This window comes from Thermobia domestica, chromosome 11 (genome assembly GCF_964235325.1).
Source record: "Thermobia domestica chromosome 11, izTheDome1.hap1.1, whole genome shotgun sequence".
In the NCBI taxonomy this organism is placed as follows: domain Eukaryota; kingdom Metazoa; phylum Arthropoda; class Insecta; order Zygentoma; family Lepismatidae; genus Thermobia; species Thermobia domestica.
The window spans coordinates 229,346,636-229,360,570 of NC_137464.1; the positions used below are offsets into that span (position 1 = coordinate 229,346,636).

General features: G+C 35.9%; 1 protein-coding gene across 1 annotated transcript in view; it reads right to left on the bottom strand.

Moving 5' to 3' along the window:
- Nucleotides 1-13,935, bottom strand: part of LOC145664789 (epsin-2-like) — a gene marked incomplete in the record, with an annotated part of 105,240 nt that overhangs the window by 56,500 nt on the left and 34,805 nt on the right. The window contains 1 exon segment of the mRNA XM_081731746.1: nt 11,040-11,075. Within this exon segment, the coding sequence (XP_081587872.1) occupies nt 11,040-11,075 (36 nt within the window).

A 13,935-nucleotide genomic window follows, 5' to 3' on the forward strand; every position in this document is an offset into this window, starting at 1 on the left:
CTAAAGATCTGCATTATTGTTCTTCTTTCATACTTCCTTCAACATTTCATCACATTACAGTTTTTTTCCGTTCTCACACATGATTTTTTCCATAATCTTTATACCAACATATATATTTCGGAAGTCTATCATCGTTTTTAATATGTGTAGAGTCAAGTTTTTTCATGTCCCGTACCATACTCTACGCAAAACATCTGACAAATCTTTTAAAGTTATCCACCACACGCTTTTCTTCTTCCTGAAATATTTTTTTTCTATTCCTATTCTTGCTTCTATTTCTCCTTCATATCTTCATTAATAATGAACTTAACAAACTAACTTCATGGCTTAAAGAGCCCGCAGAAACAGAACATTCACCACTGGATTCTTTCTCCATCAACCCACTTCATTCGGAATCATTGTTATCCACCTCCCTCTGCTCCAGGTTTTATTATCCTCCAATCTTCAGCCTGGTCAAAGGTCATCCCCTCCCCCACCGACTTTCCAACCTCACACGCATCCCACAGCTCCGTGTTCTGTCTACATTGTACATAGTCCCCTAATTAATCATTGGCAATGTATTCCGTGATTTGTGTATACTGTAGATTTAATCATACATAGTATGCATAGGAAATTTTCTTCGATGATTTCTAGATCGACAGCTGCTCCGTCCTAATTTATTTTCATCCCATCGCTCCTTGACAGCTGTTTGACGGTTTGTTAAAATTTAGGGTTCCTTTCACGTGGTATAAAACCACAATCTCAGGCTTCTACCATCAGTTAACTTTACATTAAGATTCCGCAACTAAGACCCATATCACTTGCAAGGCGAATATCTTTATTTATAGAGAAGGCAAGAGTGGATACAGCTAGTATAGGCATGAATGAAAAGCTTGACTTTAACATAAGCCATGAAGACGTTTCATTGTGCACTTTGAGTCTTTGATCTATTTTCTCTTCTGAAAAGAAAAATGGCACCATAGCTCAATTTAAAGAACCCTTACGTTACTGCAGCTGTACTGATGGAAACTCAATGGGCATATTAAACTTATAATTTATTATACGAATACTCTAGAGCTTAATAACGAAATCGATGATTTACTTATTAATGTTGACAAAGCAGTGGCAAAACACAGAACGATATGAAAATTTCGGCTTCATTCCAGTCCAGCAACTAACAGAGTTCTTCACTTCGAATATTCAAATAACAAGACGAAAAATATTCAAATAAATTTAAGATCATTTATATCATACAAAATAATATAACTGGGGCACAGAAAACATTTTTAATTTCATTGTATTTATTCACTTGTCTACACATGATTAAGTTCACTCAACACATCCAGGTGTCTTCAAAAGTCAGGTGTAAAGATAAGGATGAAACAGAATCTTTTTGAGAAAATCTGTGGGACAGTAATTAAGAACTTCACCAGATACATTCAAAAAACACTGTCACCATGAGAATCATTCATACAATTGCCAATATATGTCAAATTTCATCCTCACAAACACTACTATCAATATATGGACTTCTACCTGCAGAGACGTGAGTAAACAGTGAAACTGCAAAACACCCTACAGAAAGTGACTGTTACCTATGAGATATCTTTATCCGTCAATTATCATGTAACAGCATACAGTTTTATAATAATTATCATGTAATAACACAGGAATCAAGTTACTAATATCTTATGAGACATTATCATCGTATTTCATAAGACAACTATAATTTAATTTAATTTTTTTTTTTTTTTTTTTTTTTTTTTTTTTTGTCTCTCAGTTATTTTCAATCTAATTATTGGCAAATCTAACAGAGATCTAATCCTAAAACGAAAACTGCTAATTCATTTTTCAAACTACACTGTGGATGTGTTTGTAAGCACCTTCTACCCTTCAAAAAACAGCTATGCCCTTCTAACTCAATCTGATTCTAATATATGGTGGTTGGTTGGCGTACAAAAAACAATTACAATGGTGAAAATTACATTAAAGCAAGAACGTAAAATGAGAAGTACAAGGGCTTTTAAAGTGTGTTCCAAAACAAAAGTTATAGTGCAACTAAACAACAAGCATAATTGTCAAAAGGAAGGAGAAACTTTAATGATATCTACAAAGTTCTGAAAAAAAAAAAAAAAAAAAAAAAAAAACGAATGGTGCTCGATTTTACTCATCAATGTGTACTACAGTACATTCCTTACTTTTATCTATCTACTGCATTTTCCCTTCTGTTTTATTGTTAGCTTCCATGAATGCGTTATAATGCTTTTTGTCATAGAAATACAGCCTCGAACATTTGCTTTCGACGATGGAGGTACCAAATATCGATGTAAATTGCATATGAACAGATGGGTATCAACATTACAAGTTATATCGATAAATATTGATGAAATAATTACATTATCTTGATAGTGAAAGTCTTACATATCGACATTCACGTAAGCTTTATAAATGACATTTACTAACACCGTGTAGACTGTTCACTCGGAAACGAAATCTCTTTAATAAACGTTTGACAAATCATTCTCTGTACGCTAAACGAAGTAGATGATAAGAACAAGTGAATGAGAATGAAAGAATTGGATAAATAACAATGGGAGGAAACAGGAGAAAGTCGCGAAAACGGACTGTGTTGTCTCCTGTAATATACACTTGGCCCACACTGAACCTGAAAGTGAACATTTTAACACTGTACCACTGTGATCCTTTTAACTCGAAGGAATTATTACATTACAGTTTACTGATTTACGAATGTGTTGACTCCTATTTCGCTTTTTACTTTTCACCAATGCAAGTGAAATTAAATTACGCTTCAATATGGAAATCATTAAAAAAACTGTTTAGATAAGCAACTGGGACTCGAACCCGGGATCTTCGGCGTACCGTGCAGATGCGTCAACCATTAAGCCACCCCAGCCCGCTTCCCAGAACAGCTATTCATTCTATCACTCTTGAAGCCGGTGCTCTTTACTTAGACCATATGGCTTGTACCACAACTTAGCTGTTGCAGTTGGACAATCCAGTATCCATTCGCACCTACAGAAGATTTGGTGTATTAAAAATCTCGTTATTGCCTCCCTTCATTAATATACAGAGTCCGCCAGAAAAATGGATATATTCTTTGTCATTCTGTATATCAGGATACTGGCATTGACAATTATTCTAAAATTTAAGTATGTTACAGTATGGTGTTTCGCCCAACAGATGTCGGTATTGTCAACTGTTTTCAGTTCAAATTGTTGTAGTACGGTTTTAGCTCAACAGATGTCGGTATTGTCAACTGTTTTCAGTTAAAATTGTTGTAGTACGGTTTTAGCTCAACAGATGTCAGTATTGTCAACTGTTTTCAGTTAAAATTGTTGTAGTACGGTTTTAGCTCAACAGATGTCGGTATTGTCAACTGTTTTCAGTTAAAATTGTTGTAGTACGGTTTTAGCTCAACAGATGTCGGTATTGTCAACTGTTTTCAGTTAAAATTGTTGTAGTACGGTTTTAGCTCAACAGATGTCGGTATTGTCAACTGTTTTCAGTTAAAATTGTTGTAGTACGGTTTTAGCTCAACAGATGTCGGTATTGTCAACTGTTTTCAGTTAAAATTGTTGTAGTACGGTTTTAGCTCAACAGATGTCGGTATTGTCAACTGTTTTCAGTTAAAATTGTTGTAGTACGGTTTTAGCTCAACAGATGTCGGTATTGTCAGCACGGCTAGTGAGATAAGAAAATGGCAGGAGCACACTTGACGTTCGAGCAGCGTAAGCACTTTTTGAAGTCATGGGAATGACATCGAAGTGCAGCGTCAGTGGAGAGGGGTGTTTGGTACTGAACCACCAACCCGCCTAACAATCAAACGCATTATTGACAAGTTTGAGGTGCATGGAACGATTCGTCGGCTCTCGTGTTGAAAAAGTTTGAAACGTCATCACAGAAGTCTGCTATGCAATGTGCACGGGAGGTGGGGGTTACCACTAAAAGTGTACGACGAATTTTGAAAAACGCTAAGCGAAAACGTTACATTCCGCGATTACTGCGTGCCATTAATGATGACGCTCTCGATCGTCGAATGCATTTTTGTGAATGGTATCAGCAAATGGTAACTAATGATGAACAGTTTGTGACGAACTAGTGTGGTCTGATGAGGCCTACTTTAAACTAAAGGGAACAGTCAATCGACATAACTGTATGTACTAGGCACCGGAAAATCCGCACGTCCATGTTGATAAGGCAGTCAATCTACCATGGGTTAATGTCTGCTGTGGACTTACACCCCACGGTTTCATAGGACCCTTCTTCTTTGATGGTACTCACTGGATGGCACATGTTACGTACATTAATTCTACCAGATGAACGTGCGCTTTATGGAGATGATGACGCCTTCTACCAACAGGACAGAGCCCTACCTAGCTACGACCTAGAAGTACGAGCTTTCCTGGATGATAATCTGCAGGGACATTGGGTTGGACGAAGAGGAACCATTGAGTTCCCTCCCCGTTCGCCAGATCTTATCCCTATGGACTACTTCTTGTAGGGAGCTATGAAAGATGAAGTGTATCGAAATAAGCTGCACACGCCCAAGAACCTTCGCCAGAAGATTACAGAGGCATGTGCATCGGTTTCCATTGATACATTCACCGTTGCAGCTGCAGTAACCGATCGTCGTTCTGTTAGATGTTTAGCCGTCAACGGCCAACATTTTGAACACCTAATGTAAACATATGCTTACTTGAAGGTTTGTAACACATGTTTGAGCAATTAAATGTAATTACAAAATATAATACATATCTTTTTTCTTTCTTCTTTCTTAAACAGTGTATACATTTTCTGGCGGACTGTGTATAATGATTATACAACCGTCAGATGAGTTCTGAATATGGGCACTGGATTGTCCAAGTACAACAGCTAGACTGTGGTCAAAGTAAAGAGCACCGACTTCAAGAATGACAAGAGTGTACGGCTGTTCTGAGAAGTGGATTGAGTGGAGTAGTGGTTCACACATCGGCATGGTACACCTACGACCTCTGGTTCGAGTCCCGGTTGTCATCCACTTTTTCACTCTATGTATCTATGAATTCGCATCTACAGAGGATTTGGTGTGTTAAAAATCCGGTTTGTTTCCTTCTGTCATTAATATACCCTTGTAAACTATGTTGAAAAAGCAAAGTCTTTTCAATATCCTAATAGAAAGAATGCATAGGAACTAATAGGTTAATATCGAAGAAAAAACGTGTTTTCTGGACGTTATTTCTCCCAGAATGCCTATCGCAATCCACACTAACCTTCCTTTTATGTTGGGTCCCATTAACCACCCACGGCCAACTCTTTCCTTACCTTGTTCACATTATTACGTATACTCTTTATTTATTTATTTAACCTTTGTATTACATTTAGTAAGAAAAAAAAACTGGTCAGTAGACGGCCAATGAATTACAAATATACAAGAGTAACAAGCTTAGACATTTCTAGGTCTTGACACTTCTCAAAAATTAACTGAATACGAATTGCATATAAAATAAGTTGAAAGATAGCATTTTATAAACACTATCCATTTCCTTTCCCGAACCAGTTAGTTATTCAGTGTTTAACATATTAGTCATATCACCTCCCAGATAAGGCTGCCACAGCTCGAAGAGTTTCAACAGCTACCTCGTGGCCCCAAGCAATTAGTGTACGCGCCTTTGACGTGAGAAACCCAAGTTCGATTCCCGATGGAAGCTTATGTAGTTCAGATTCTACGTTAAGTTGTAGGTCCACGTCTCGTATAGCCTCACTGCTGAAGGGACGCAAAACTGAAAATTAAATTCCAATCAAGCTTGAAGTGTCTCAAAAGGACTTTTTACATTTTTTTTCAGTTTTACACAATAATTTCTAGTACTTTTCAATATTTTAAGTATAGATATAAATGTCCAGTATTTCAAGTATCAGTAAAACCCCTACGTACTTATACTGACTGACTTTCCTATGTTTTTTTCGGCTTTTCATGAAATTACCTGATTTTTCCATGAGTTCTTACGAGTAAAATGAATTCTCTTTTTCCAGTTTTACAGGTCGGTGGGAACCCTGTTAAATAATCTCTATGACCCTAGACTATTGCAAAATGCGCCCCTAAGGGGAAAAAGAGAGTGTTTACGTTAACTCTACTGAAATCGTACTTGAAATGCTTTGAAACCAGAAAAGCACCTGTATCTTTAAAATATTTTGCATAGTCTTATTCTTCCCGTGCGAAGAGCAGGTATTCAGAAATGCAAATAAATAAAACAGGAAAGGTTTTAAACGAAGCTTTACACTGAACTGAAGAAGAGGTATATTCATTCAACTACGGTGCTAAATTTCTTTTCGTTGCCCTATTCCAAGGAGTTCTTCTCTTCGTCCATACACCTCTTTAACTACGATTACCCTAAATTTCAACCATTTCAAAATACTATTCTATTTACAAATTTCTGTAATTCCCGAATTTTTATAGTTCCAAGCTTTCGACTCTCCCCTGGAGTCTTGGTCACGGAGGTTAAAAACAGGAAAGAAAGGAACAGAAACATTAAGAAATAAAAAGGAACGGACTTACCATGAGAAGAGCTGTGTTGTACAAAAACACGTTATCCAGTGCTTCAGAGACCCCTAAATGAGGTGAAGCGAAAATAGGGCGAAGTCAATTTGCGCACTTCTCCTGTTCCTTATTGGAAGGTTGTCAACTCATGCTATTATTTTTATTGCCATGCAATAATGTGAAAACTTTGTAATTACCGATTCCTATTCCTTACTTAACCATCCCTTATCTAGATTTTTTTTTCAATGAATAAATAAATTTTCGAAAACCAGTCTCTCTAATTCATTTCTAACCTTGAAATAAAGTTCTTTGAATCTTGGAGATCCCTAACACCAGGGTTGGCTGGTTTAAACCAGCTGGTAAGGAGAAAAAAAAAGAGAGAGAAAAAAAAGTTTACACCAAAAAACGAAAAATGTTCGTAAAAGTGTAACTATTCGTAAAATCTTGATGAACACACATTTGTGGGTTATCACGTTTCACTCCCATATACTATTTGTACTATATTCAGACCTAAATTCCCCATTATTTACTCAAAGAGATTATATTATATAAGCAACTTTTTTTATGTAACTTGATGGATGTTTCTTTTGTGATTTTTTTTTTTTTTAGTTTGTTATTATTGTTATGCAACCAAAGGGAAATTCTAAACATTGTTTCGTTTTAATAATGTTTACTATTGATAAAATACATCGAAATGCCGTACTTTTTTGGGGAGGGGTGTCATACAAACCCCACGAGAGGCAATTACTGAAATAACAAAATCTTTGGTAACTATTTATGTATAAATGTGTCAGAGCCAAAGTGGACTCAAATAAATTCGTATCTTTATTCATTTTTCTTACTGATAAGCAAATTAAGTCGTTATATTTCTTTAACTTGGACTAATAAAAGTCGTAGTAAACTGACTTAATTAGTTCTTCTGTACTCTGTAGTGCTTTGAAATTGTCCATATGTAATTCTGTATAATGGTTCCACTTGTGCAACTGTTTATCTTTTTATCCTTCTGTCCTAATGACTCTTCATGATTATATTAACAAATATGCAAAGATCAGTCAACGTATTTTTTATCAGGTGTCCTTCGTGAGTGAGTCGGCAGACGTATCGCATTTGTGGCCAATTAGTCCCGGTTTCTAGTTCAAATGGAGGATAATTTCTCTTGGATGCAAGCCGAGAAGCGGTTTGGATTCCGCTGTAAGTTTATGTGATCCCTTCCAGCATAACCCGGTTGTTGCATACTAACACCAAGGCGAAACAAGCTTATTTCTGTCCATATGTGATATAAATACATAGAACAAATTATTTAAATCAAAAAAATCTGGTTTAAACAAAACAACAAAAAAAAAAAACTGGTTTAAACCAAAAAACCTGGTTTTTTGGTTTTTCAGTAAAAACCACGGTTTTTGCCAACCCTGTCTGACACACTGGACAACGTGTTTTTGTACAACACAGCTCTTCTCTTGGTAAGTTCGTTACTTTTTATCCCTTAATGTTTCTATTCTTTTTCTTCCTGTTTTTAACCTCCGTGACCAAGATTCAAGGGGAGAGTCGAAAGCTTTGAACTATAAAAATTCAGGAATTACAGAAATCTGTACGTAGAATGATAGTTAGAATTCGTGAGTGTGGTTTTGCATTGTCTCATTTCAAAATTGTTTTTATGATGCCCTTTATATCGGCTAATAATGGGTCTACAATAAATAAACAGGGTGCCTATACCAAGGTTTTCACTATTTCATATTCCCCCATGCAGTACGGAAAGAGGATATGACAAGGGACCGCAACTACATACATGCGAGATGAAACATGTGAGGGTTCTAACACTGAGAAGCATGTTGGTAACAGAGTTTACAGCAAGGGGAATTACTGGAACATACAGTGTATTTATTTCATATACTTACAAGATAGGTATATACTTACTGACGGATAGCTCGGACTTGTTGGAGACATCACATCAAGTATAGATATAAATGTCCAGTATTTCAAGTATCAGTAAAACCCCTACGTACTTATACTGACTGACTTTCCTATGTTTTTTTCGGCTTTTCATGAAATTACCTGATTTTTCCATGAGTTCTTACGAGTAAAATGAATTCTCTTTTTCCAGTTTTACAGGTCGGTGGGAACCCTGTTAAATAATCTCTATGACCCTAGACTATTGCAAAATGCGCCCCTAAGGGGAAAAAGAGAGTGTTTACGTTAACTCTACTGAAATCGTACTTGAAATGCTTTGAAACCAGAAAAGCACCTGTATCTTTAAAATATTTTGCATAGTCTTATTCTTCCCGTGCGAAGAGCAGGTATTCAGAAATGCAAATAAATAAAACAGGAAAGGTTTTAAACGAAGCTTTACACTGAACTGAAGAAGAGGTATATTCATTCAACTACGGTGCTAAATTTCTTTTCGTTGCCCTATTCCAAGGAGTTCTTCTCTTCGTCCATACACCTCTTTAACTACGATTACCCTAAATTTCAACCATTTCAAAATACTATTCTATTTACAAATTTCTGTAATTCCCGAATTTTTATAGTTCCAAGCTTTCGACTCTCCCCTGGAGTCTTGGTCACGGAGGTTAAAAACAGGAAAGAAAGGAACAGAAACATTAAGAAATAAAAAGGAACGGACTTACCATGAGAAGAGCTGTGTTGTACAAAAACACGTTATCCAGTGCTTCAGAGACCCCTAAATGAGGTGAAGCGAAAATAGGGCGAAGTCAATTTGCGCACTTCTCCTGTTCCTTATTGGAAGGTTGTCAACTCATGCTATTATTTTTATTGCCATGCAATAATGTGAAAACTTTGTAATTACCGATTCCTATTCCTTACTTAACCATCCCTTATCTAGATTTTTTTTTCAATGAATAAATAAATTTTCGAAAACCAGTCTCTCTAATTCATTTCTAACCTTGAAATAAAGTTCTTTGAATCTTGGAGATCCCTAACACCAGGGTTGGCTGGTTTAAACCAGCTGGTAAGGAGAAAAAAAAAAGAGAGAGAAAAAAAAGTTTACACCAAAAAACGAAAAATGTTCGTAAAAGTGTAACTATTCGTAAAATCTTGATGAACACACATTTGTGGGTTATCACGTTTCACTCCCATATACTATTTGTACTATATTCAGACCTAAATTCCCCATTATTTACTCAAAGAGATTATATTATATAAGCAACTTTTTTTATGTAACTTGATGGATGTTTCTTTTGTGATTTTTTTTTTTAGTTTGTTATTATTGTTATGCAACCAAAGGGAAATTCTAAACATTGTTTCGTTTTAATAATGTTTACTATTGATAAAATACATCGAAATGCCGTACTTTTTTGGGGAGGGGTGTCATACAAACCCCACGAGAGGCAATTACTGAAATAACAAAATCTTTGGTAACTATTTATGTATAAATGTGTCAGAGCCAAAGTGGACTCAAATAAATTCGTATCTTTATTCATTTTTCTTACTGATAAGCAAAGTAAGTCGTTATATTTCTTTAACTTGGACTAATAAAAGTCGTAGTAAACTGACTTAATTAGTTCTTCTGTACTCTGTAGTGCTTTGAAATTGTCCATATGTAATTCTGTATAATGGTTCCACTTGTGCAACTGTTTATCTTTTTATCCTTCTGTCCTAATGACTCTTCATGATTATATTAACAAATATGCAAAGATCAGTCAACGTATTTTTTATCAGGTGTCCTTCGTGAGTGAGTCGGCAGACGTATCGCATTTGTGGCCAATTAGTCCCGGTTTCTAGTTCAAATGGAGGATAATTTCTCTTGGATGCAAGCCGAGAAGCGGTTTGGATTCCGCTGTAAGTTTATGTGATCCCTTCCAGCATAACCCGGTTGTTGCATACTAACACCAAGGCGAAACATGCTTATTTCTGTCCATATGTGATATAAATACATAGAACAAATTATTTAAACCAAAAAAATCTGGTTTAAACAAAACAAAAAAAAAAAAAAAAAAAAAACTGGTTTAAACCAAAAAACCTGGTTTTTTGGTTTTTCAGTAAAAACCATGGTTTTTGCCAACCCTGTCTGACACACTGGACAACGTGTTTTTGTACAACACAGCTCTTCTCTTGGTAAGTTCGTTACTTTTTATCCCTTAATGTTTCTATTCTTTTTCTTCCTGTTTTTAACCTCCGTGACCAAGATTCAAGGGGAGAGTCGAAAGCTTTGAACTATAAAAATTCAGGAATTACAGAAATCTGTACGTAGAATGATAGTTAGAATTCGTGAGTGTGGTTTTGCATTGTCTCATTTCAAAATTGTTTTTATGATGCCCTTTATATCGGCTAATAATGGGTCTACAATAAATAAACAGGGTGCCTATACCAAGGTTTTCACTATTTCATATTCCCCCATGCAGTACGGAAAGAGGATATGACAAGGGACCGCAACTACATACATGCGAGATGAAACATGTGAGGGTTCTAACACTGAGAAGCATGTTGGTAACAGAGTTTACAGCAAGGGGAATTACTGGAACATACAGTGTATTTATTTCATATACTTACAAGATAGGTATATACTTACTGACGGATAGCTCGGACTTGTTGGAGACATCACATCCTGAAGTAAACGTGAAAAGTGCATTTAGAGGAGCGTTACACAGAGGCAAAAACACACTTCAATTCAATACTAGCCAATTAAATTACATTTCCAAATTATGCTTATCAACTGAAACTTAGTGAAACGTGTGTCTGAAGAAAATTTTGAAGTTATTAGTAACAGTGCACGAAGATTTAAATTGAAAGAATTGTGTAAAAAATAAAATTGCTAATATACATGCTTGATTAACTACTAACAGGAAACAAAATAATCTAGTTACAGATATGCTATATCTATCACCAACCATCCCATACTTTACGGGTACAAACACAACCAGAAATTTTGTTCAGTAGTCTGACATTGGCATTCTCTAACATATTAAGATTTGTTTGGAACTCTAATACTCTGGTTATAATTACCCTAAAATATGATTTCTGTAAGAAACGCTTAAGGACGGTGGAGGCGGGAGGGGAAAATTAAGTAGAGTAAACGCGAATATACGTTCATTTTGAAGATTTGATTCATTGGGTTTGTGCAGGCGATCGCTTCAGTTCAGGCTCACTATTGTCAACGAGCTCAAGATCATATCTTCAATGAGGTTTGCGCTCGCTAGGGCTCAGGTTCTGGCTTGCTATCTTTTTATAGCGATGATGCTACCACGTACTCGTGCTCAATTTTTGAGCTTGAGGTGAGTCACTAATGAAAACTCTTTCATTCCCATCGGGAATCGATTTAAGTCCATGCACGCTAACTATTCAGCTATACAAAAGCACTACATGTTTATAACTCTGAAGATTTAATGAACAATAAACTTGCCATCGGATCCTAACATGTGGCATGCCAATTCAATCAAGATTATTGTTGGCTGCCTTCCGAACATCCTGCAGTATATCATCCCTTCACTTTCTTCGTTTTAGTCCTTCCATGGGCTTTTCAATTAAAATTACTCCTTCAGTGTGTTCCCCATCTGAATTACGTGTCCCTTCCACCTTAGAGGTCTCCTCTTACTATCCATATGATACTAGGTAATATCAAGTCTTCAGAGCACAAATGTCATATGTCCAGTTTTCTAAGTTTTTCAGGAGACTGTTTCAAAGCGATAAGTGCGCCCTAACAAAGTACTGAGTTTGAGTGTTGCGACAAGTATTCACTGTGTATTACGAATGAGTTATTTACAGTGGACATTTGATATTTGTGCACTTGACATAAAAGTATCAAACTATCGAAATAGCTGACAAAGTCAATATTGAGAAAAATTGGACATATGACATTTGTGCTCTTAAGACTCAATATGTATGTACCATCTTGTGATCTTCGCAATGTGTAACTTCTCCCAATACTCCGTTTACTTATCTATTTCAGCACAGTACGTTTTCCTTAAAATTGTTGTTTTCAAAACGCTTTGTGCCTCTGTTCTGCACCAGTTAGCGACTAGGTCTTACATTTCTATAATACAAAGGTCTTTTGTTTAGACACTTACGGCATTAACTACGACAATAAAATGTTTTGTACGGAGCAGTAACAAACATTTCTCGCCACTGATACACTTTTCGTTTCTTCCTTGATTTTGTTTCTGTCATCACTACAATCAAAAGTAAATCAGCTGGAAGAAATTTGTGATTTTTTTTTTAAATAATAATAGCTGATTCAATTCCCAAAAGAGACGTCCTCGAAAAGGAATTCGTAAGTATACTTCATTGACACTTACGGTAAACTCCCGATTATCCGCGGTATTGAGTAGCATGACAATCGCGGATAACCAGCAAAATGACCTAGAAAGGAGACAAATCAACACGAAAATGGTTTTGAACAATTTTCATTTACAGAAGGATGCCTTACACATACAATTGTGATTTAAAAGAGAGTAGTTTTCTGTACTTACACGAATTTCCACCAAAAAATCGGAAAACAGATAATCCGCCTCAAGATAACTTAGAGTTTTCGGCACTTGTTTCTCACATGTATGTTTAGTATGTTATTGAAATATCGCCTCCATTTACCTAAAACGTTTACGAGTTCAGCTAGGATATCTCGGATTACATCCAGTACTAATTTAACGTAGCATCATTTTTTTTTTTTTTTTTTTTTTATTTATTGCATGATTTTGCTGATATTTTCAATTTCCCCAATCTTCTCTTTCACATATTTTATCTTATTTTTCATAAAAGTCTTGCAAGCTTAGCTTTTACTGTTCTTGTATCTTTCTGTGTTTACACATCTCGAATTCTAAAGATACGTTTAACTTCTTAGCTTATGAAAATTTCTTTTGCTAGGAAACAATGGAATATCTACAAAAGTACGGGGAGAAGATTCACCTTTGCGCAAATCCAAGATATACGTAAAATAATTTTAAAAACTGTAGCTCTCTCCGTTGGTTTAGGGGCTAGCGTGTGTGCCTTTGGTGCACGGGATTCTGAGTTCGATTACTGGTGAGATAGCCTTGAAACCTGAACGAATTATGGTGATTCGGCTTCCATCTTACCCTGTAGAACAACGTATCATATAGCTAGGTGCTGAAAGGGAGGCTAAATTCTAATTCAGTTGAAGATCCTGTATTTTTCTAGCAGGTCATCTAATATGCTACAACAAGAAATGAATTTATCCTTCACAGTGGAGTCTGTTAATGAAATTCATCATGATTTCATGACCGGAAAGCAAAATATCGTTACTATGTTAATTAGAACATATTCAAGATATTTCGTAATAGTGGTCTGAAAGTAGTGATACCCATAACTGACATGCTGTATAACATTCGAAACGAGAAACCATGAATGAAGTATATTAATCAACATATAATACATGTGCCATGTGCAAAAGCCCGCAAATCAGTGCATTGATTCAGTGTATATGCAAATGTGAGTCCCAAACACCTAACACCTTA